General features: G+C 40.2%; 3 protein-coding genes across 5 annotated transcripts in view; 2 read left to right on the plus strand and 1 right to left on the minus strand.

The window, feature by feature from the left end:
• Positions 1-5,493, plus strand: part of ciz1a (cdkn1a interacting zinc finger protein 1a) — a 29,879-nt gene extending 24,386 nt beyond the window's left edge. For all 3 annotated transcript variants that reach the window (XM_034191766.1, XM_034191768.1, XM_034191767.1), the window contains exons 14-16: positions 3,849-3,927; positions 4,044-4,165; positions 4,472-5,493. In XM_034191766.1, the coding sequence (XP_034047657.1) occupies positions 3,849-3,927; positions 4,044-4,165; positions 4,472-4,984 (714 nt within the window). In that variant the 3' untranslated portion in view covers positions 4,985-5,493. The remainder of the gene's footprint in view (positions 1-3,848; positions 3,928-4,043; positions 4,166-4,471) is intronic.
• A 4,892-nt stretch (positions 5,494-10,385) lies between these two features.
• On the minus strand, positions 10,386-11,870 carry c17h9orf16 (chromosome 17 C9orf16 homolog). Its single transcript, XM_034191772.1, has 2 exons — positions 11,607-11,870; positions 10,386-10,749 (listed from the first exon to the last, which is right to left on the minus strand). Exons 1-2 carry the CDS (start codon positions 11,683-11,685, stop codon positions 10,511-10,513), a joined length of 318 nt encoding a protein of 105 aa, XP_034047663.1. The 5' UTR covers positions 11,686-11,870; the 3' UTR covers positions 10,386-10,510.
• Positions 11,871-13,229: 1,359 nt separating this feature from the next.
• On the plus strand, positions 13,230-25,562 carry LOC117529071 (surfeit locus protein 2-like). Its single transcript, XM_034191771.1, has 6 exons — positions 13,230-13,386; positions 13,524-13,675; positions 13,817-13,920; positions 18,120-18,308; positions 24,181-24,308; positions 24,412-25,562. The coding sequence occupies exons 1-6, from the start codon at positions 13,312-13,314 to the stop codon at positions 24,502-24,504; spliced, it is 741 nt and encodes a 246-aa protein (XP_034047662.1). The 5' UTR covers positions 13,230-13,311; the 3' UTR covers positions 24,505-25,562.

Below are 25,562 nucleotides of genomic sequence, written 5' to 3' on the forward strand. Positions count from 1 at the left end.
TCCTGGTCCCAACGCTAGACAGTCACAGTTTGGAGGATCCAAAAAAATTGGCCAGATTTCTAGAAATGAGAGCTGCTCCCTCTAAAGTGGGATGGATGCCGTCTCTCCTAACAAGACCAGGTTTTCCCCAGAAGCTTTGCCAATTATCAATGAAGCACACCTCATTTTTTGGACACCACTCAGACAGCCAGCAATTCAAGGAGAACATGCGGCTAAACATGTCACTCCCGGTCTGATTGGGGAGGGGCCCAGAGAAAACAACAGAGTCCGACATTGTTTTTGCAAAGTTACACACCGATTTAATGTTAATTTTAGTGACCTCCGATTGGCGTAACCGAGTGTCATTACTGCCGACGTGAATTACAATCTTACCAAATTTACGCTTAGCCTTAGCCAGCAATTTCAAATGTCCTTCGATGTCGCCTGCTCTGGCCCCCGGAAGACAATTGACAATGGTTGCTGGTGTCGCTAACTTCACATTTCTCAAAACAGAGTCGCCAATAACCACAGTTTGATCCTCGGCGAGTGTATCGTCGAGTGGGGAAAAACGGTTAGAGATGTGAACGGGTTGACGGTGTACACGGGGCTTCTGTTTAGGGCTACGCTTCCTCCTCACAGTCACCCAGTCAGCCTGCTTTCCCGACTGCACAGGATCTGCCAGGGGGGAACTAACGGCGGCTAAGCTACCTTGGTCCGCACCGACTACAGGGGCCTGGCTAGCTGTAGAATTTTCCACGGTGCGGAGCCGAGCCTCCAATTCGCCCAGCCTGGCCTCCAAAGCTACGAATAAGCTGCACTTATTACAAGTACCGTTACTGCTAAAGGAGGCCGAGGAATAACTAAACATTTCACACCCAGAGCAGAAAAGTGCGGGAGAGACAGGAGAAGCCGCCATGCTAAACCGGCTAAGAGCTAGTAGCTGCGCTAAGCTAGAGGATTCCCAAAAACACACAAAGTGAATAATGTGCAAATAATCCAGAGGTGATTCAGCAGAAGGAGTGCCCCAATCAAGGCACCAAACAGGCCATGAAGCAGCACAGGCAACGCACGACAACAGCGAACGCACGACAACGGTGCTAAAATAAAATAAAAATAAAAATAATTAAAAAATAAAAACGTTAGCTTGCCAACGCTAATGAAAGTTAGCTGATAAAAGTGCTCCGTCGCGATGTTTCGACCGTTAGAGGTCTTCCTTAGGCGTTGGAGCACAGTAAAAAAGTTAAAAAAAGTAAAAAGTAAAAAAGTCTTGAAAAAGACTGTTAGTTCAAGTCCAAAGCAGCAGGTAGCAGTCTCTGTGTAAACAGTCCCAACAGAGAGCCAAAATTCTGATGCAATCTCACTCCGAAGACCAAGTCAGCAAAGTCCACGTTCCCTACAGATCGCCATCACAGATGTGTAAGTTGTCCATGCCATGGGCACTAACACCCATGTTAAAGACGGTTTCTTACAGTTCGGTCACAGACGTTGACTCTAGTTTCCTCCCATTCGTTCCTCATTTGTTTTGTTGTGCATTTTCAATTTTTGAGACATATTGCTTTAAGTTTTCTGTCTTGACGCATTGATGTCTTCCTTGGTCTACCAGTGTGTTTGCCTTTAACAACCTTCCCATGTTGTTTGTATTTGGTCCAGAGTTTAGACACAGCTGACTGTGAACAACCAACATCTTTTGCAACATTGCATGATGATTTACCCTCTTTTAAGAGTTTGATAATCCTCTCCTTTGTTTCAATTGACATCTCTCGTGTTGGAGCCATGATTCATGTCAGTCCACTTGATGCAACAGCTCTCCAAGGTGTGATCACTCCTTTTTAGATGCAGACTAACGAGCAGATCTGATTTGATGCAGGTGTTAGTTTTGGGGATGAAAATTTACAGGGTGATTCCATAATTTATTCCTCAGAATTGAGTGAGTCCATATTTTTTTCCCTCTGCTTGGTCTAAAAAAGTAACCGTTACTGACTGCCACAATTTTGTTTTCTTGATTTCTTATAGTGTTTCTTAAAGCCAGAAAGTTGCCATTTGAAATGACTTTAGTTTTGTGTCATGTCTGTGATCTGCTTTTTTTCTACAAAATTAAACAACTGAATGAACATCCTCCAAGGCCGGTGATTCCATAATTATTGCCAGGAGTTGTACATTCCACATGGAGCTGGAAAAAAAGTATCCAGATGAAACATTCCTCTGTGATTCCAGAAGCAGTTAGGTGTTTTCAGCATCCAAGGTTTGGCAGGAAATGATTAATCCACTACAAAATAATTATTTATATATACAGCGCCTGGAGCACAGAGCAGGTGACTTCAACCCCAGAAAGCTCCGCCTTAGAGCTGCCTGTGGTGTTACCTTCCATCTATATTGTTTTCTTAAATATCTTAAACTGTTTGGATGCTTCATTTCTCCGCCATGTTTGTGCACCCTTGGCTGGTCACTAGGGCTGTCACGATTAGGAATTTCTGGAGACGATTAATTGTCAGAAAAATAATTGCGATTGACGAATATATTGTCTTTTTTTTTTTCCTTTTTTTCCCTTCTTTATATTCTACTATTGTAGTACAAGGCTACACAACTCTGGAAGAACATTTGGCTTCTGTGAGTGGAGAAACTGGGAATAGTGCAACATTTTTATTTTTTTATCTTCATTTTACATACAGTCCCAACTTTTTCTGATTTGTGGTTGTTTCTGTTGCATTTCTGAAATTGTTTCTCCTCATCAGTCATGTTTTGTGCTTAAACGATACATTAAGCTCAGGATTGAACAAATAAATACCTTTGGAAAATAACAGCTGTTAAAGTTCAGAGTTCTCACTTGCTTTTTGTGATCTGTGTGTCTGAACATCACCACAGCTTCTCCACATCAGGTTTTTTTTAACTCACGTATGAGTAATTTTTTGTCAGTTCATTCATACGTATATTCTCATTTTTTTAAATATGTTATTAAAGATATTTGATTTGATATTGATATTTCATTTAATGGTCATTATTTAATCTCACGAATTCAGTATACGACACGCACATGGTGTGAACAGGACGGTAACGGCAGAATCACACCGGGAGAGAAAGTTCAGACAGAAGTAAAGGCAGCTCCATGTTTTGGTTTTTTGTTCACTCAGGCTAAAATCCTCTCTGCTCCGTGCTGGCTGTCTTACGTGCACTGATGGTTCTCAGGCGATTGTAACGTGTCCTGCCTCCATTCAGTAATCTCCCTCCCCCACCCCTCCCTCGCAGCCTGTTGACTCCACGCGCACACACACCGACAGCTCCTCCGGTAAACTCCGCATTTTAGATGGCTCTGAAGAAGACGGCCACTGTTTTAATCGGCCGTCTTATCCAAACGGCAGGACGGATCACTCCTCACCCTCCATGTTATTGTCCTGCCTTAAGATGAGAGAGAAACAGCGTGAGTGAGGCTGCAGCACAATGACGTCAGATTCGGAGTTGTTTTATGCTTTGTGGATAAAATAAATAATTCACGGTAATCGCGAATATGAAAAATAATCGCGATTGGCGAATATTGTAATAATTGTGACTGCCCTACTTGTCGCAGCAAAAAACCTGTGGTGTTAAACTGTCAGAAGAACCAAAAATGGTGACAAGACAACATAACTGTGCAAGACAAAAATTTATTCAATACAACTTCCTAAAATCAGTTCACTGAAAAGTAAGAGTGGCAGCACCGTTTGCCAAAATACTTAGTGATATTTTGGGTTTGACCACTTAGAAACTGATTCCAGCTTAATGCTGGTTCTTGATACTCATCCTGAAATAGAACACCACCCCCATCTTATCTTGAGTAGGGTGTTGTTGTTTTTTAATTAATTAATTTTTAATTAATACACTGTGGTGCCCTACAGGGTGGTTGGTCTTCTGTAAAAGAAGCGTCTGTGAAGGAGATGGCCAGTGATGAAGAATATGACCCTGACACAATCTACGGTGAGTAACAGCCTGAGATTTCACAGCACTCACTGCAAAATTAATACCTAACTGCTGTTGTACTTTATTAGTTCCTAAGAGCATTTATTACCATGCAACTATCTTTTTTATCATAGGATCTGGTTTTTTGGTTCCAGTAGCAGGTGTTATATGCCGACTCTGCAAAAAATTTTACTGCTTTGAGTCGTCTGCCTCACACTCCCACTGCAAATCCATGAAGCATTTTGAGAACCTCAAGGTTGGTTTTGAAGAATTTCAGCTCTGTTGTTTAGACAACTTGAACAAGTGAGGCTTCCTGCCACCATTATTGACTTTTCTGTGGTGCATTGTAAAGTAAATTACTTTTTTTTAAAGTGTTTTATTGTTTAGGTAATGTACTGTAAGGTTACATATCAAACAAACTTTCTGATCATTTCTGTTCAGTGTTTGGAGACATTCCATTTTGTTTCCAAAATGTGCAATATTCTCCATTTAGCAGTGTGCATGTGTGATCCTGGACATCTTTTGTGGATTCAATGGTGCATTTTGTTTGGGCTTTTCTCAGAAGTACAGATGTGTGCTCAGTGAAAAGGGTGCAGCTGTTGAATCCCACAAGGAACCTGTCTTAACTGACCTCGGGCCTGAAGCAGATCCCAGCACAGACTATTCAGATGAAAATTCCCTCTTTGACACTGGTTTGCTCACCAGTCACATGACAAAGCAGCCCACGATCGCACTCGAGCATGAGAGTATGCGGATACTCACGCCGCAACAAGCAGATTCTGATTCAGCCTCACTAGACTTCATCTCTGCCTCAGCAAACACTACTGGTATCAAAGACCAGGACTTCAGCCTCAACAGTGAGGCGGAAGAGACCACATTCCAGTCTGTGGAGCAGGAGAGTGCAACGGAACAGGCTGCTAGCAGCAGTCAGGACCCAGATGGCGAGCCAGCAGCTACTGGTGAAGATCCTAATGAAGAGGAGAAGGGCTCTTCCATTGCCGCCAAAGACAACTACACAGGGAAGGCAAAAGGTCCAGGCAAACGCAGGTCTGGAAGGGCCACAAACAGGCGCTAACTCCAACAAAAAAGGGAGGAGGATGGGGGCATGGAACAAACAGAAACCTGATACAAGTGCAGCCTGATTGCAGGAAGAAGGTCAGACCTGCTTCACAGTGTTGTTGCTGAATCTCAGATTATACAACCACAAATACAATAATACATCAGTGGACAATTGTTCAACACAAAATTACTCATTTGTGTGATTTGCTGTCAAACTGTGAGAAAAGTCGCACCTGTTGCCGGTCAAAAACAGGTGAAAATTACAAGCCTCCTTGTAGGGCAGTAACCCAGTCCAGGGTCATTGTTCCGAGTGGATGATTTTTTTTATTTTTTTTAAGTAATTAGATAACAGGGATCTGACAGAAATGACATTAGTACATGTGTGTTACATCAGCTCAGCTTATTCTTTCCAAAATTTGCAAAACGCCTTTTGAGGGTGGGGTCCACAGCCCCCCCCCCCCCCCCCTTAATTAATGCTTTTTAAAAAAAATTCCCATCCCATTATCAAAAAAACAAACAAACAAACAAAAAAAAAAACACTAATTAATGCACACATTTCCTTCAAAAACTCCAAACAATCTATGGTAAAGTGTTAAAATTAGGGATGTCCTGATCTGATCAGATCTAGTCAGTATCTGCCCAATCAAGGCATTTTTTTGATAGGTTTGATTCAACTAATACCAGAGTCACCAAATAAGTGCTCAGGCGTCCTCTCTGCTTTGCGTTATAAGTGCGAAGCTGGGGAGCGCAAAGTCAGGGCAGCTGCAGCTTCACGACTGATCCATGGTGCACTTCTTAAAAAATAATGGCAGGCCAGGCCTAGATTTTTCTGGCAAAAAAAAAAAAAAAACTAATTGCACACAACAAAACCTACTCTTAGAATGTAGGTCCAAATTTGAAATACAGTATTTGAATAGTGTAGCATGTTGTGTATTTTTTCAATATTGGAGCAAAATGGGATTCCAGTAGACTGTTGCATCCAGTAGATGCAGTATACTGCATCTGAAAACCTGCATACTCATTATCAAAATTTCTGATCCTTATCAGTGCTACTATTTTTTTTTTTTTTTTTTTTTCTTCTTTTAAAAGATTGTAGATGACAGACTCATCTTTCCAATGTCATCTGCTTGACAAAGAACAGATTTTCCAGTCTGGTCCTCAAGCATCTTTGAGATGAGGACCAAGGGTGAGTTTTTAAAATTCACTAGGTGGTTGATATCCCAGATGAATATATCAATGGCATTCATTTTTCACATGTTAAAACCCTCTAGCACCAGGTTTTAGTGACACATGATGTGGAATGTGAAAAGCACTGAATGAGCAAATGAAACTTTAAAATATTTTAACAGTTAACATTGTAGTTCAAGCATTTATTAAGTGTGACCCTTGATTTGATGAGGCAAAACATGCTGAGGACATTTTATGATTGGAAAAGCAGTGGCATGCTTCTTACTAAAAGATGACTGCATGTTCTTCAAACTACAGTTGAATTTTATATAATTACAAAAAAATAAATCTGCATTGGAGAGCGGCGTGCCACCGAAATGGCTAAAATCCACCGTTTAGTGGAAAGCGAAGCCCTACACTTGTACGTGCACGGAATCAACAGAATGTGGTTTCTGCTGACAGCCAGGTACTGAGTTTAATTTGAGCTGCCCGGTAGGTTTTCTGCAAGTGGGGGATTTTGTTGTTTTTTTGTTTTTGTTTCCAAACCCTGCAACACTGCTTGTTTTTGTAAGTGAGAAAAAGTTTTTGGACTAATGGATGCATATACACATTTTTCATCCTGAAGGATGGTTTGGAACCTCACTGCTGTCATGATCTAATTTTCAGTGCAATCTGTATTTTAATTTGTTTCTGTAAACTTGAGGCATGTTTGTCCAAGGCTGATGGCTAGTAAAAATGGACTGATGGCTAGTAAAAATCTTACAGGGGAAAACCAAACATGTTTTAGATAAAGGCATCTTCTTGTAATCAATCCTTTTGGCACAACAGAGCAGTTATATGCCAAGTCACATGATGATGTCAGTCCCATTACTTTTAAGGGAAGAAGTTACTCCTTTTTTTTTTCTTTTTTTTTTCCCCCCCTTTGTGGACATAATGCTTCTGCAGGCACTTACTGCATATAAGTTGTGTGGGTGGTAGTTTGTAGTTGTTTTGCTTTAATTTATCATTGCATTGATTTTATTTTTTTTTTTTATACACTGGACAGATGGACACGTGAGTCAGTGGTCCCAGAATTTATTTGGAATGGAACGTTGAGAAGTTCAAGTAGGTTTTTGACATAGCAAAGTTAGGAAGCTTCAGTTATTGGTTGCACAAATGCATAACTGATCCAGCAACTCGGTAGTGGAAAAACCACCACACATCATCGGTAGGATGTATTTAGTTCCTTCTTTGTGACCAGTTTTGCTTTTCTGGAAACATTGTTATAACAGTATATTTTGAACCACAAAAGACTGGCTGAAATATGTAGCAGTTTTCTTAGTCACCGTGACAACGGTCATATGATTAGTCTGCAACATCTCAAATGTACAGAGTAGCTCTGAACAAGAGCTTAAAAAGAAAGTCAAGGACAGCTTCAAACAATGCTGTATGTTTCTTACTCTATTTTTATTCAGCTACTGATAATCGAGAAGAACAAGTGGTTTTTAACTGCTGGAAAGTCAATGTATTTTTTGGTGATTTCCGTTTGAGTCATTTTAATTTATATTAAAACGTCTTAATTAGTAATTGCAATTTTTCTACTTTGGCTGTATTGTCCGGCATTTGTATGGCTGCGCTGCCTACATTTTTACAAGAAACGGCATCAGGAGAAACACCACAGTCTACATTAGAACACCACACCACCACAGTAACGTGGACTGTTCAGACTCTGCAGCAAGACATGACAGATTACACATGCATTCAGATGATTTAGGACAAAAATTCCACACAATTCATGTTGACTATTCTCGATTCACTGGTGTTTACTTATCTGTACAAAGTGTTGGATTAATTAACCATCCTAAAGCTTCACAAGTGCTTGGATTTCAAATCTCAGCTCCTGGCTCGTGTACTAAACAATCCCTCCATGATGATGTGAAGTCATTTTCATGCCTGAAGTTTATGATCCTCGTGTAGTGACGAGATGATTAAATGAAACATGCTAACTTTTTAATTTGAATTTTTAGCATTTTTGTGTGATTTCCTGACTGTAGCATTTGATCGACCCATGATTACTTATGTAGCTGAACAAAAATCTTGCACAAGACTCTGGTTTTTCAAGATGGCAGTTAGTCCATGGGCCTAAAGCCAATTTTGACCAATCAGTACAGTTGAAGACTAAACAAAAATACCCAGCTTCAGTATTCCATGACTTCCACAACAATGTATGCTGGCCATTGCAAGGTGACAGCAGCCAGTTGGGTTCAATGAAGGATTACAAAGGAGTCAAAATTTAAAAATGCTCCAATCATCTTGAAATGTAAATTACATTATCTGTCTGATCATAAAGATAAAATTAAATGTATAGTTTGGACTATTACAGTGCATCTGGAAAGTATACACAGCGCTTATTCCAAAATGGATGACCCCCCCCCCGTCCAAATTCTACTCAGAACACCACATAATGACAAGATGAAAATGTTTTGAATTTTTTGCATATTTAAAAAAAAAAAAAAAGAATCACATGTACATAAGTATTTACTCTCTTTGCTCAATACTTTGTTGATGCACCTTTGGCAGCAATTACAGCCTCAAGTCTTCTTGAATATGATGTCATAAGCTTGGCACACCTATCTTTGGGCAGTTTTGCCCATTCCTCTTTGCAGCACCTCTCAAGCTTCAACAGATTGGATGTGGAGCATCGGTGCACAGCCATTTTCGGATCTCTACAGAGATGTTCAATCAGATTCAGGTCTGGGCTCTGGCTGGACCACTCAGACATTCAGAGTTGTCCTGAAGCCACTCCTTTCATATCCTGACTGCTACCACCATGCTTCACTGTAGGGATGGTGCCTGGTTTCCTCCAAACATTACACCTGGCATTCACACCATAGAGTTCTATCTTTGTCTCCTCAGACCAGAGAATTTTGTTTCTTGTGGTCTAAGAGTCCTTCATTTGCCTTTTGTCAAACTCCAGGTGGGCTGCCATGTGCCTTTTACTAAGGAGTGGCTTCTATCAGGCCACTCTATCATACAAGTCTGATTGATGGATTGCTGCAGATATTGTTGTCCTTCTGGAAGGTTTTTACTCTCTCCTCAGAGGAATGTTGGAGCTCTGACAGTGACCGATGGGTTCTTGGTCACCTCCCTGACTAAGGACCTTCTCCCTGGATTGCTCAGTTCACACAGGCGACCAGCTCTTGGAAGAGTCCTGGTGGATCCAAACTTCTTTCATTTACAGATGATGGAGGCTACTGTGCTCATTGGGACTTTCAAAGCAGCAGAAATGTTTCTGAACCCTTCACCAGATTTGTCCCATGAGGCAATCCTGTCTCAGAGGTCTACAGAAAATTCCTTTGACTTTCATGCTTGGTTTGTGCTCCGACATGCACTGTCAACTGTGGGACCCTATATGTAGACATGTGTGTCTTTCCAAATCATGTCCAATTATCAACCAATCCAGTCAGTCCAAGCAAGGTTAATCAGTGGAAACAGGATGCACCTGAGCTCAATTTTGAGCTTCATGGCAAAGGCTGTGAATTCTTATGTACATGTGATTTTAGTTTTATTTCTAATAAATTTGCAAAAATCTAAAAATAATAAATCACATTGTCATTATGGAGTATTGCTTGTAGAATTTTGAGGAAAAAAATAGATTTCATCCATTTTGGAATAAGACTAACATAACGTGGAAAATTTGAAACACTGAATACTTTCCGGGTGCACAGTATGATTGAATGTTATGGGGCTAAAAATCGTGACAAAAAATAATTTCAGCATCAGTGACGTACCAGTTGCGGTACAAAGTGATGGAAATTGTTTCATTTAATAGGATTAATTAATAGTTTTGATTGCTGGTTGCCGGTTTCCAGAGTAATGGTCAAACAAGGTCAATGTCTAGTGGATTCTATGACATATGTTAATAACTAAACATGGTGCATCCTTTAAAAAAAAATTATCTGCTGTTTTTAACTATATAACAGTCAGTCATAGACCAAACTACCTTCTTTTTCCCCATCTTTATGATCAGATGACAAAGGTGGTATACTTTTCATTATGACTGGAGCATTTTTAAATGTTTACCCCTACCTGGCTATAGCTGCCACTATGGGATGTAGGCAATGGTATACCAATGGTTAGATTGTAAATGTTTGGTCCTCTTAACTAGTACAGAAAGCCTGCTTGGCCCAAGAACTCAGTAGAGTACCTCACTGGAGAAGCTTAACGCTGCTCATGAAACAAACATCAGCACACCACAGGTAAACAAAAGATCATTTGTAGCACTGACAGTGATGCAAATACAGCATAAGCATGAATGTAGGACAGTGGCCACGGTCAGGTGGAAAAAGAGTCCACTATCATAAACATTGCTATTCTTGGATTCCAGCACCACCCATCACTTCCCTCCAGTGTCCTCATCCAGGTTCTGCTCGCTGGGTGGCGTACCATCAATATCTGCAGGAAGGTTTTCCTCCTGCATTGGAGAACCAACCAGTTGGGCTCTAAACTCCAGTCGGGCTTGCCGGTTGGACTCTAGTAGTTCGAGCAATTTACCGTTGAGAGCATCGTTACGCTCCTCCAGGCCATCCAGGTAGGAGTTGATCTGATCCAGCATGGAATTGATGGCAGTGTACTCTGTAATAAAGAAGCACAGTGTCTTACATCAAATAAAGCTAAGTTTGGAAGTAAAATAATATTTAGGACAGGGGTTCTACTTATTTTTTCTACTTTAAGGCTTGAGGTAATAAGTAACTTTTTCCTCCACCTATCCTTGCATCACAGCAAATAAGTTTAGCTTGACTCAAAGACTCAATTTGATTATTTATATATACAGAGAGACAGAGAGCTGCAGGGGTGGTGGCCAAGTGGATAATGTGCTTGGTTTCAGTGCAGAAGGTTCCGGGTTAAAATCCCACCCCTGCCACATTTCTCCATGTAACGTGGAGTTGCGTCAGGAAGGGCATCCGGCGTAAAACCTGTGCCAATTCAACATGCAGATCCACCTTGGATTTGCTGTGGCGACCCAGAGTACAAACAAGGGAGCAGCTGAAGGGATTTACTTACTATATATACGAGAATTGAGTGATTCCATATTTTTTTCCTCTGCTTGGTCTAAAAAAGTAACCGTTACTGACTGCCACAATCTTTTTTTCTTGATTTCTTATAGTGTTTCTTAAAGCCAGAAAGTTGCCATTTGAAATGACTTTAGTTTTGTGTCTTGTCTGTGATCTGCTTTTTTTTCTACAAAATTAAACAACTGAATGAACATCCTCTGAGGCCGGTGATTCCATAATTTTTGCCAGGGGTTGTATATATAGAGCTCTATTATCTAAATGTTCAATGCCAATTTCATGAAACCCCTTGAAGCTGAAGTAAAACTTGTTTTAAACGCAAAACAGTTTAAAAAAATAGCTGGAATGTCCCGTGTTCGGTGTTACTTTAACTGATTGTACTACTAACGCTTATCACATTAAATTAACACGATTATTTACCATCCTCGTTGAACTCGTCTTCGTCGTTGATTATCTCCTCGTCGATGTTGATTTCGGGATCTCCGTTTGGTCCAGACATTACGTTCCCTCAAGCTAAGCTAGCTACTCCTATCAAACCCGACGATCATATATAAACGCCTATCGTTTTAATTATATTTCATATTAACGTTTTGAAATACTATTGTTAAAATATTGTAGTCAAAAACACTCATTTTAAGCAATTCTTCGCAGGGTTACGTAGATTGAAGCTTCCCCATTACGTCCGTGTAATGAGCTGATTACAAAGATTATTACCGGCTGAGGAAAGATGAATCACGTCCTACAAATAATCTGTCAGCGAATGCCTTTTTTTTTTTTTTTTTCCTTTTTTCTTACACCGAATTAATTTTTCATTTGTAATGGAAGATTTGGATTCGTCGCGCATGAATGTACCGTTCTTCGACTCCAGATTTTGAAGAAGGGAGTGACTTTTCTACCGTCCTTTTTGACTCTCTGAAAAGCGTCACCTGACAGCACGCGCTGCTCTTAAAATAAACCCTATAGAGCGTTTTCAATCACGTGACTGATTTGCTGCAGGACAGGTGCCATCTCCATTCTGGATTACAATGAGCCTGGCGCATGATAGAAAAATGGAGAGAATGTACGGTTATTACGAGGCTTTAAATCCTCGAGGTAAAGGTATTTATCGTGATAGATGTGTAGCAGTTGGTTCAGTGGATCCGTATCTTGCACAAGATAGTGAACACTGTGATATTGTGAACTAGGAAGCTGCCGACCAGGTCAGCCTCAACGGCCTCCTGCAGAGCGTCACAGCGGAGCTCTGAAAGCAGAGGTCATCTTGAAGTCCTGAGCGATTTCTCTCACCAGGCGCTGGAAGGGCAACTTGCAGATCAGCAGCTCGGTGTTCGAGGACCACAATGTAAATAAGCATCCGTATTGGTAGCGTTCCTGTGTTATCCTCGGCAGTATTTTTATGTATTCTTATATGATTTTATTGCCGAATAAAATTAAAAAAAAAAGCAGTGGATTTCTGTTAGCGGCGGATCTCTCTCAGCGCCACGGTGCCGTGAGGCTTCTTCACACCAACGCTGAAGCTTCTGCAATTGTTCGCCAAATGCACGTAGCGTAACACAGCGGCCACCGCGTCGTAATCCAAAAATGGCCGCGGGACACAAAATGACGTGACTGATACGTCACATGAAAACCCTCTATATGATTGTGTGTGTTGTAGAAACGAACATTTGGACATTTTAATCCATTTAGAAAGGTTTATTTTATAAAAAAAAAAAAAAAAGGTTTCGTGGTTCTGGACACCTTGTTTGACAAAATAAAAAAAATCCTTTTTACCAAAATGCGATTCTTCTACTGACCAGCCGATGGCGACAAAATACCAAACAACAAAATTGTTGTTAATCCACAGAACGGAACGCGTTTTTTTTTTTCCCAGGACAATTAACATAAAGGGGCGTGTCTATACGCCTCCCGTCATCTTTTAACTGTTGAAATCATGTTTAAAAGATGCCCACCTTTAAAAAAAAAAAAAAAAAAAAACCCGACGAGAGGGAGGTGTATTGACACGCCCCTTTATGCTAATTGACCTGGGACGTCGTGAGTAAAAAAAATTACGGTCAAACCACGTGTGGACACTTCCTGCAAGGGGCGGGGCCTGTTCAAGCTAAAGCTGGGTTTGAAATGTTTTTAAGATATGGAAGATTTACCTGCTGTTGTTAAAGGTTTTCTTCTAAACCACCCTTACCTTGAACTTACAGACAGCAAAAAGGTCAGCGAGCAAAAGCCAATGTTTGAATTCCACGTTCGTGCGATATGTTGTTAGCGGTGTTGCTAAGCTAACCATGTGTGTAGTGACATTTGTGTTGGTTCTTCACTGCTGTGTGACTCCAACTCGTCTTATTTCAGATCAAATGCACACTGAATGGCCATGAGATTCCATGCAAGCTGGATGAGCTGCAAAAGTTCACCCAGGGCAAAAAGTATAAGAAACTGCGTGCTGAGGCAGATTTCAACTACAGCCAATATGAACCACACGTTGTGGCGAGCACCAAACAACCGTAAGGACATGGAACAATACTTCATGATTATGTTTGTTTGTTTTAAATAATGCAATTGTGGAATTTACTCTTTAGCAAATAAGACAGTTTGTGACGTTAATCTGCAGATACATTTCATATTTTCTGATGTTTGTTTTCCAGTAATCGGTTCTTCTGTAAACTGACAGTCAAACACCTCAACCGGGATCCACAAGATGTCCTAAAACATGTCAACGGGAAACGCTACAAGAAGGCCTTGTCCAAATGTCAGTGAATTACTTACACGCAAGTGTTCTGTCCAGAATATGATCTAATTTTGAAATTCTGATATTGCACAAGATTGGAAAAAATCACTGAATAAGCCGATTCAGCGTCTCCGTTGGTGGTGCGTGCTGTGCCGGTGTCACCAACCGATCCCCTGCCTTCACTGCGCCTGCATCATTTTGCAGCGTCACCAACAATTCACCGATTATCACCTCTTTTCTGCTTAAAACTGCACTCCAGTCATCTATCTCAGCGACAGATCTCTGAAGATTTTGTACAACAATCATTTTCACATAAATTCAGCAATATTTCATAATAATAGATGGGGAAGTGATCAGAGTGCCACAGCAGCACGTCTAAGTCTGACTGATGACAAAGTAAAACCTCTAAAATCATTGTAAAGTCAGTTTTAAGCAGATACAATGCACTTTCAAGCAGAAACAAGGTGATAATCGGTGAATTGCTGCTGACGCTCTGAAATGACGCATGCACAGTGAAGGCAGGGAGGATCGATTTTTAGGGGGGACCTTTCGGTCTGCAACACTGGGTCAAAGTTCACAAGTACCCAGAATGCATTATAAGCACTGACAGCAATGTAAATATTGAAGATTTGGAGCACTGGACAGTCATTGTTTTGAAATGATTTTGCAAAAAACTGGGCTGTAAAATAGGTGGGAAGTGGAATAAAGAACTTGTGGCCTGATCTTAAGCACTCGCACCACAAAATGTCCCTGTAGTGCAAACTACAGAAGATGAACAGGAGCCCAGTAAGAAAGACTGTCTTCACTGTCGGTTAAATTTTACAATTCCCAGTCCGTCACAACACTCAGATGGTTGGGAAAATGAGACACCAGCAACAAGCAAGCGGCCTCCCTGCATGTATGTAGCTATTAACAAGTATCTCATGCATAAAGAAGAGCAAAACTTGCATAGACGTGCAACACACATGGTACACAGACTGAGATCTGTCGAATCATTCAATGATTTTTTTACATAGCGTTTATGTTGTGTGTACTGGTATTATACTCCATGTATATAAATAATGTTAACCAGTGCACTGTACTTCACGGTGTGATACAATAGTCATCAGCTCTATGCACATAATATAAAAATGACTATCAGATATTTTCCTGGATTTATTTGGATATGTAACAGATGAAAGTAAAAATAATAATTCTAACTTATGAATTTAGTCCACCCGGCACATCCTTTGAGATCTCGCAATTCCATTGGAAAAGTGCATCAGATGCATGTTGGATCACATAATATGATATGCGGAGTTCTTGTTTACACTCGTGTACTAGACATATTTGCCTTTTTCACTTTTGCAGCCCACATCTATCATCCACGGAACTATGTGGACCTGGCATGTTGCTTCAACACCACTTAAAGCTGCTAATTTAACTGTAAGGACAATATATAAATTGAGTGAACACTCATGTAACGTGGCTTCTGTGCTTTGTTTATTAATGTGGGTAAGCGTCAACTTTGACCGGAAGATTTGACATGGTCACAGAGCATTAGTGAGTGTTCATAATGCGGATTTGGCTTATTAGGTACAAGTGCTCTGTGTAGTATCTGAACTCATTTTGAAATTCTGATATTGCACAAGATTAAAAAAAAAAAAATCACTGAATTATTTATATGCATGTTCTCCATGTACAACCCCTGGCAATAATTATGGAATCACCGGCCTCGGAGGATGTTCATTCAGTTGTTCAATTTTGTAGAAAAAAAGCAGATCACAGACATGACACAAAACTAAAGTCATTTCAAATGGCAAATTTCTGGCTTTAAGAAACACTATAAGAAATCAGGAAAAAAATTGTGGCAGTCAGTAACGGTTACTTTTTTAGACCAAGCAGAGGGAAAAAAATATGGACTCACTCAATTCTGAGGAATAAATTATGGAATCACCCTGTAAATTTTCATCCCCAAAACTAACACCTGCATCAAATCAGATCTGCTCGTTAGTCTGCATCTAAAAAGGAGTAATCACACCTTGGAGAGCTGTTGCACCAAGTGGACTGACATGAATCATTGCTCCAACACGAGAGATGTCAATTGAAACAAAGGAGACGATTATCAAACTCTTAAAAGAGGGTAAATCATCACGCAATGTTGCAAAAGATGTTGGTTGTTCACAGTCAGCTGTGTCTAAACTCTGGACCAAATACAAACAACATGGGAAGGTTGTTAAAGGCAAACATACTGGTAGACCAAGGAAGACATCAAAGCGTCAAGACAGAAAACTTAAAGCAATATGTCTCAAAAATTGAAAATGCAGAACAAAACAAATGAGGAACGAATGGGAGGAAACTGGAGTCAATGTCTGTGACCGAACTGTAAGAAACCGCCTAAAGGAAATGGGATTTACATACAGAAAAGCTAAACGAAAGCCATCATTAACACCTAAACAGAAAAAAACAAGGTTACAATGGGCTAAGGAAAAGCAATCGTGGACTGTGGATGACTGGATGAAAGTCATATTCAGCGATGAATCTCGAATCTGCATTGGGCAAGGTGATGATGCTGGAACTTTTGTTTGGTGCCGTTCCAATGAGATTTATAAAGATGACTGCCTGAAGAGAACATGTAAATTTCCACAGTCATTGATGATATGGGGCTGCATGTCAGGTTAAGGCACTGGGGAGATGGCTGTCATTACATCATCAATAAATGCAGAAGTTTACGTTGATATTTTGGACACTTTTCTTATCCCATCAATTGAGAGGATGTTTGGGATGATGAAATCATTTTTCAAGATGATAATGCATCTTGCCATAGAGCAAAAACTGTGAAAACATTCCTTGCAAAAAGACACATAGGGTCAATGTCATGGCCTGCAAATAGTCCGGATCTCAATCCAATTGAAAATCTTTGGTGGAAGTTGAAGAAAATGGTCCATGACAAGGCTCCAACCTGCAAAGCTGATCTGGCAACAGCAATCAGAGAAAGTTGGAGCCAGATTGATGAAGAGTACTGTTTGTCACTCATTAAGTCCATGCCTTAGAGACTGCAAGCTGTTATTGAGATTGTTATTGTTATGTTATTGAGAGAAACTGAGATTTTGTTTTAAGTTGTGTTGTGATATTTTTTTTAAACAAAAATGTTGATTATGATAAAGTATTTTGTTGTCATGTACAATGTTTGACGAAATTCTATAATAGGTCTTTCGGATCCTTTAGATCTATGAAGCTTAAATATCCGTACTTTTCAGGTTTCAAATCCCGCAAGATCTCAGTAACATTGAGAACTGCATTGAGACGCTCTGATCATGCTGCACTTTAACCGCTGTGCACGGACAACAGCATTATCATCGCAACATAAAACTATTTTTATATTGTGCCTAAAATTCTTGTGAATATATTCTCTGGGTTTATAGATGTTGTTACTGCATTTGTTTTATGTAAACATGCGAGACAGGCTGTCTCTCCGTTATTTTCAATGGGAGCTGCTGTGAGCTACGCTCACTTCCTGATCATGTCGTTCTGGGGGAAGTGAAGTTTGCTCTTTAACGTCTTAATTATTGTTCTTTACAACACTGTTTGTCCTCTTTGTTCCAGACTAATATATAATGTGTCTGAAATTCGGTTTGCGTTTATTAAATTCCACGCAGATTAAACGTAGCAGACACGGATTATTCGTTATTGTTTTAGCAAGTTTTCAGGGTATCATGCATGCAGTCTCTTATTAACGTGATGAAAAGCATAAAAAATACACTTTTGTAGTATAATATTCGTTTACAATTATCATGTGGATTCTCTGTTGTTTTGACTGCTGCGACTCTCTGGCGTGCAAGGGATTATGGGATACATGAAAACCCTGGATGAAAAAGTATCGGTATTGGTATCGATATCGGCGATATTGGGCCTGTATTTACTTGGTATCGGATCAATACCAAAATTCCCAGTATCGCCCACCTCTGCAGTGTTAGAATTATATTGTGTTGTATCTGAACTATTTTAGAATTCTGATATTACACAAAACTTTCTGCTTCAGTGAGTGTCTAAAGATGACATTATTTTAAATGAGAGTCTTGGTTAAATGTTAAAAAAAGTTTATTCAGTTCAAACATTATGCTGCATTTGTCAGTTGATGAGTTGCAGTCCAAAAGCGATCAATAATAAGCCGTGCACTGTTCAGTGTTGATGGAGCACAGTGTCTAATCACATATGGGTCCATCTCATTTCCCGTCTAGATGAAGAATGTGTGCAGCAGGGGATCGAATTTGTTCCAGCCAGACTCCAGCAGAAAAAACCAAAAGAGGACGGAGAGGATGTCGAGCAGAGAAAGGCCACGAAACACAGGAACATGTGGATGCCCTCATCCAGCGATGAAGACGATGACCACAGCGACTCAGAAGATAGCATGAGCGACCTTTATCCTCGTAAGTGTGCACAGCACTTACAATGCAGTATTGGTTCCCTGAGCTATTGTAGTAGTAGGCAACTGTGCATAACTCTTGACTATGCATAGCATTTCATTCCAGCCAAAAATGCACATAAATTCACTGTTCTTAGGGATGTACCCTGTAAGCCACAGCCAATAGACAGGTTCATCTCATCTGTTTAGCACCACAACTTATAAACAATAAATGTTTACTTCTTATGGTTAATCAAATTAAAAGGGCACACAATGAGAACAAACTCAGATCTGGTGAGCTTTGAAGCAAGAGATTAATCCAAAAAGTAACTTTGCTTTTGTAATATCCCTTAGATGTGTTTGCCACCTACTGGATGGTTAGTGGATGCTGGATGATGATGGATTAGGAGCAGGTGTACAGTGCATTTGAAAAGTATTCACAGCGCTTCCCTTTTTCCACATTTTGCTTTGTTACAGCCTTATTCCAAAATGGATGATTTTTTTTTTTTTTTTTTTTTTTTTTTTTTTTTTTTTTGCTCAAAATTCTACTCACAACACCCCATATTGACATGATTTTTTTTTTTTTTTTGAAATTTTTGCAAATTTATTAAAAATAAAAAACTTAAGAAATCACACATACATAAGTATTTGCACCCTTTGCTCAGTACTTTGTTGATGCACTTTTGGCAACAATTACAGCCTCAAGACTTCTTGAATATGATGCCACAAGCTTGGTGCACCTATCTTTGGGCAGTTTTGCCCATTCCTCTTTGTAGCACCTCTCAAGCTCCACCAGGTTGGATGGGGAACATCGGTGCACAGCCATTTTCTGATCTCTCCAGAGATGTTCAGTCAGATTCAGCTCTGGGCTCCGTCTGGGCCACTCAAGGACATTCGCAGAATTGTCTGGAAGCCACTCCTTTGATATTTTGGCTGTGTGTTTAAGGTCATTGTCCTGCTGAAAGATGAACCGTCGCACCAGTCTGAGGTCAAGAGCGCTCTGGAGCAGGTTTTCATCCAGGAGGTCTCTGTACATTGCTGCAGTCAATTTCAATTTATTTTCATTTTTATAGTGTCAAATCACAACAAGGTTGCCTCAAGGCGCTTCACACAAGTAAGGTCTAACCTTACCAACCCCCAGAGTAACAGTGGTAAGGAAAAACTCCCTCTGAGGAAGAAACCTCATCGTCATCTCAGTCTCCCAGTTCCTGCCGCTTAAAAACATCCCCACAGCATGATGCTGCCACCACCATGCTTCACTGTAGGGATGGTGCCTGATTTCTTCCAAACATGACACTTGACATTTATGCCAAAGAGTTCAGTCTTTGTCTCATCAGACCAGAGGATTTTGTTTCTTATGGTCTGAGAGCCCTTCAGGTGCCCTTTGGCAAACTCCAGGTGGGCTGCAATGTGCCTTTTACTAGGGTTGCGTATCGAGGACCGGTTCTTTTCGGGTATCGTTATGAATTGATTCTATCCACTGACATCAATAACCGTTTTGCATAACGATTCCCTTATCGGTCCTTCAGAGCGGCATTGTTTTTGAGTGTGTTTGTCGGGAAAATGATCATTTCTCTATGTTGTTTGCAGACCCTGCAGCGGCTCTGTAATCAACCACTTCTGTAGTGTGACTCCACTTTGAAGCGTGAACCAATGAAGCAGTGCTTCGATCCACTGGCACATTGGTTCTTTGATTCGCTGCTCTTCAGAAGCGGAAAGTCTGCTTCTTACCCCCTCTCAAAGCCATTAAAATGTCAATCGTGAGTCACTTTTGTGTGGATTAAAGTTATTAACTGGGACTCTTGTTTTGTTGCAGTCAAAAAACGAGTGCTAGACAGACTCTGGTCGGTATTAATAACTTCCAAATGAATTGCTGCTTTAAATAAAATGACACCTCTTTCCAAACGCTGTAATACAGACAGTAAAATACAATCCTCTAAAATGTGGTTTTTTTTTTGTTTTTTTCTTCCCAAAATGAGACGTCCTGCATTCTTTATCAGTTGATCCTGACGTGAAGCACAGCTGGCTGCAAGAGCTCACCTCAGGTGTATGGAAAGAATTTCATGCCAATAATGTCTGAAAGGAAATGCTTTTGACAAATACTGTAGATTTTGTTTACTTCTATTTATGTCCAGAGATCAAGGATCCACCATGTAGAGTTTATTATGTCCAGAGTTTAAGGACCCAGTGACCATTTCCTTATTTATTTACTTTAAGACTCAGTAAAATGTTGTTGACATAGAAAACTTGTGAAGCCTACTTTTAGTACACAGAAAATTCACAAGAGGTATCGATAAGGAATCGGATCGATAAAATCTTATCAATACCCATCCCTACCTTTTACTAAGGAGTGGCTTCTGTCTGGCCACTTTACCATATACGTCTGATTGGTGGATTACTGCAGAGATGGTTGTCCTTCTGGAAGGTGGTTCTCTCTCCACAGAGGAATGCTGGAGCTCTGACAGAGTGACCATCAGGTTCTTATTCATCTCCCTGACTAAGGCTGACAGGATTTTCTATATATTAGCAACATGTCAAGGCCCTTTTCTCCCAATTACTCAGTTTAGACAGGTGTTGAGGCAGAAGGATTTTCAGGCTGTCTGTACAAAGAAAGAGTCAAGACATTGACCTTTTGGTCAAATAACAGGCTCTTTAATACGAAGCTTCGGACACTGTGTCAGCCCTGGTGTTCTGATTGGAACAGTGTAAAGTGTGGCTTGTGTGTTTTGGAACACCATAAGGGAAGTGGCTGGGTAGTTGTTGGCGCTCTTTTTTTCTTCTGGGTGAGAAGGTTCTTATAAACACACATGCAGAACACAATGCGCGTGCTCTTTCTTCGCTCACTGCCTCCGGTGTTACCGTTGCGGAACGGATGCGGGACCCACAAAGAATCCAAGTCATTCAAAAGATGCAAACATCTCAGTGGCCACGGAGCTCTGCAGCTGTGGTTACCAAGACCATGCAGCGCTGCGGATTTTCTTGCGGGCTGCTGGAGCACTCTGCATCAAAACAGCGAGCGTAGTCTCTGGATTTGTTGATAGACTTTGGCCGCAACTCCGCACAGCAGATAGTGGGGCGGTGTGAGTGGCCCGCTGCAGTGCTTACCGAGCCCGCAGACTCGGTAAGCGCATCGGAGGCAGTGAGAGTCATCACAGTGATGCCGACTGGCCTGCCTGATGAGGACGCAGAACATAATGCCCTGTTTAAAAAAAAAAAAAAGCATGCAAAATTGCACAAAAAAATCTGCGAAACTGCGAGGCCGCGAAAGGTGAACCGCGATATAGCGAGGGACCACTGTATACCGGGGAATTCCCCAGTAGATCTATAGAGTGTTTACTGCGGTAGTAAGAGACAGAAGTTGCCAAATCCACTGTTGGTTTGTCTGATGTTTCAGTAATCACTGCTGGGGTTATTAAAGAAATCCAAATTGGATGGGGGGTCATGTAGAAATCTGCCTGGCAATGATAGTTACAAACTACTGGCAAATATTTACCTGAAAAGTTACCTTAGTATTACCTGGAACAGTTAGATATACTGGTTGCCATGGATATCCACATCAATTGCATTGTTCGTGTGGGACAGCCAAACCTACGTTTCGCTTGTCGCCCGAACCACTGATGCACCGATTCATTCAATATGGCAGGTTAATTGAGTTCATTAGAAAAGCAGTTTGTTAAAACAAAGTCCGAACTGAAGGCTGAATGATTGTCCTTCTATCTGAGAATGATGGATTTCATCACAGTGTTTGTGGTTCACAGGGCTGTGATCATCAGTGAGTCCCTTTCATCTGAGAGAATGTCTTTTTCATCATGGTGATGATCAGAGGTCATTTGGAGGTTGTGAACAAAGTCCCGCGGTGAAACTTATCTTTATGAGTTTCTTGCATTGTGAAGATCACAAGGTGGAGTAATTTCAGCTTGTAGCAGTTTGTGTCACTCAGGTCATTTGTGTGATAAGGCTCAAGGGATGGTTTCATCAGATGTGCTGCAAGGCTAAAGGAATGTCTTATCAGATGCCTTTCACACTGAGCATTAGCTTACAGTAGTCAAACAGCATCTGGTTAACAGAAAGGTTTCAAGCGGTCAAACAGAACATTTAGTTGACAGAAAATCAGTATTTATCATTTTGGTTTCACACAGGCGACGAGCTGTAGGAAGAGTCCTGATGGATCCAAAGTTCTTCCATTTACAGATGATGGAGTCCACTGTGCTCATTGGGACTTTCAAAGCAGCAGAAATGTTTCTGTACCCAATCCTGTCTCGGAGGTCGACATACAATTCCTTTGACTTCATGCTTGGTTTGTGCTCTGACATGCACTGTCAACTGTGGGACCTTATATGTAGACAGTTGTGTATTTTTCCAAATCATGTCCAATCAACTGAATTTACCCCAGGTGGACTCCAATTAAGCTGTAGAAACATCTCGAAGATCATTAGATCTTCAACGCAAAGGCTGTGAATCCTTATGTATATGTTTTGTTTTTTGTTTTTTTACGTTTGTTTTTTTGTTTTTTTTCATATTGTCATTATGGGGTGTTGTGTGTAGAGTTTTGAGGGGGAAAAATGAATTTCATCCATTTTGAAATTAGACTGTAACATAACAATGTGAGAAAATTGAAGCACTGTGAATACTTTCCGGATGCACTGTAAATGCGTGATCTGCTGCACCCATACTATTTTCTGATTGGTTCACAGTCGTTATGTTCTAAAGCTTTAAAACAAAACAGTCACAAGTCAGTACAGCCTGACAAATAGGATTTTCTTTTAAATGTAGCTGAAGCATGCATTTGTACAGTAGTGTTCAGAATAATAGTGCTATGTGACTAAAAAGATTAATCCAGGTTTTGAGTATATTTCTTATTGTTACATGGGAAACAAGGTACCAGTAGATTCTCACAAATCCAAGAAGACCAAGCATTCATGATATGCACACTCTTAAGGCTATGAAATTTGGCTATTAGTAAAAAAGTAGAAAAGGGGGTGTTCACAATAATAGTAGTGTGGCATTCAGTCAGTGAGTTCGTCAATTTTGTGGAACAAACAGGTGTCCCCTATGTAAGGATGAAGCCAGCACCTGTTGAACATGCTTTTCTCTTTGAAAGCCTGAGGAAAATGGGACGTTCAAGACATTGTTCAGAAGAACAGCATAGTTTGATTAAAAAGTTGATTGGAGAGGGGAAAACTTATACGCAGGTGCAAAAAATTATAGGCTGTTCATCTACAATGATCTACAAACTGATGCTACAAACTCAAAACTATTATGTTCAAACTGCTTTTTTAGCAGTCCTGTGAATCACTAAACTAGTATTTAGTTGTATAACCACAGTTTTTCATGATTTCTTCACATCTGCGAGGCATTAATTTTGTTGGTTTGGAACCAAGATTTTGCTTGTTTACTAGTGTGCTTGGGGTCATTGTCTTTTCCTCAGGCTTTCAAAGAGAAAAGCATGTTCAACAGGTGCTGGCTTCATCCTTAAATAGGGGACACCTGATTCACACCTGTTTGTTCCACAAAATTGACGAACTCACTGACTGAATGCCACACTACTATTATTGTGAACACCCTCTTTTCTACTTTTTTTTACTAATAGTCCAATTTCATAGCCTTAAGAGTGTGCATATCATGAATGCTTGGTCTTGTTGGATTTGTGAGAATCTACTGAATCTACTGGTACCTTGTTTCCCATGTAACAATAAGAAATATACTCAAAACCTGGATTAATCTTTTTAGTCACATAGCACTACTATTATTCTGAACACTACTGTATCTATCCGTCGACATCTGTCTCACTATCTCTATATTTTTTGAAGTTCTCTGACATTCGGTCAGTGGATCAGCACACATGGTTCAGATGCTGGGACAGTTTGTTTTGGTGTAACTCCCACATTTCTCCATAGCTTCTATGTTCACTCTGAAAACCTCAAAAGAATCAAATGTGGTGGATGAAAAGGAAGAGAAAGATTTCCAAACGGATGAAGATGAGGAAATGGAGGTGGACCAGCAAGTAATGCCGAAACGCAAGAAGGTCTGTTGAAGGTTGCAAATAATCTTTGTAGGCTGTTTTTTTTTTTTACTTGTTGGTTTATTTTGTCAAAAACAAGTTAATGTTGTTGTATTCATCTCTGTAGGTGCAGGGTGGTCAACATAAGAAGAAATTCAGAAATTCCCACTGGAAATCAAGTCATCCTAAGAAACACGGAAAGGCACAAAATGGGAAGTGAAATACCCTATGTGTCACATTTGTACAGTATTTTCATAACTGTTACTTTACCAGAGAACACTGCGTTGTCTGAGAACGGAACTCTCGGCCCGTCGTCATTGAAAGAAAGCCATTCAGTGTTTTCTCGTGTTGTTCAAATGAAAAGTTGCATAACAAATGGACTGAGAACTGCTGTGGCTAAAATGAGGACTGGACAAGTTGATTGTTTTTGTTTTCCTCCATAGAATACAAGTTTTGGATTTGCACTCATTGTCTCTGTTTTTAATTATTCAAATTATGAAGCTGCTCTGAAAGAATGCCATTTTAAAATATGGCTATGAGTAGTGGTGGACATTATAGACATAAAATTCTCATTTCATGCTGATTTTTTTGTGATAATATAAAAGAACACATGAAAATTGTGCCATTCATTACACTAACCTGTGGCCAAAGTCAACTGTAGCACTCAGTATGCTATTGTGTGCACATCTGGTTATTCTTGTGCATGAGGTGTATACAGTGAAGGGATTCACATATTCATATGTAATATCCCATAGCTGTCTGAAACCTGTTGGTAGAGGATGCTGGCTTGATGCATTTGGAGCAGGTTTGGTCAGTGAGACAGTTTCACATGGAACTGTACTAAATCAAAAGTAACATTACATTTCACAGTGATTACTTTCTGATGTTTAAATAGCACCGTCACAAGTCCACCCAATGGGATGGATTTATTTTAATTAGTTTGTATTAGTACTTAAATTGTAAGTATTACAACCATTTTGTGCATCAAGCTATTAAGTATTTGTTCTAATGGTGAGTTTCCAACCTCTGCATTGTTGTGCACGAGCACACTTGAACAGTGTTAATGGGTGCAGTCTGCAGAAATGTCCTGCAATTTTTTTTTTTTTGTTGCTGTCATCAATTGCATGCATAATTCACTGTGTGTTGCGTGTACACATATTTGATGTGCATCTGCTTGTGAGAATATCAGACAAGTTTTGCATTTGGTTGCAAGATGTCATCTTTGAAAAAGTACTTTTTATTTTTTCAAGAAATGTCAAATCCAACAGCAGGAGTTTT

Source organism: Thalassophryne amazonica, chromosome 17, assembly GCF_902500255.1.
Source record: "Thalassophryne amazonica chromosome 17, fThaAma1.1, whole genome shotgun sequence".
NCBI lineage: Eukaryota > Metazoa > Chordata > Actinopteri > Batrachoidiformes > Batrachoididae > Thalassophryne > Thalassophryne amazonica.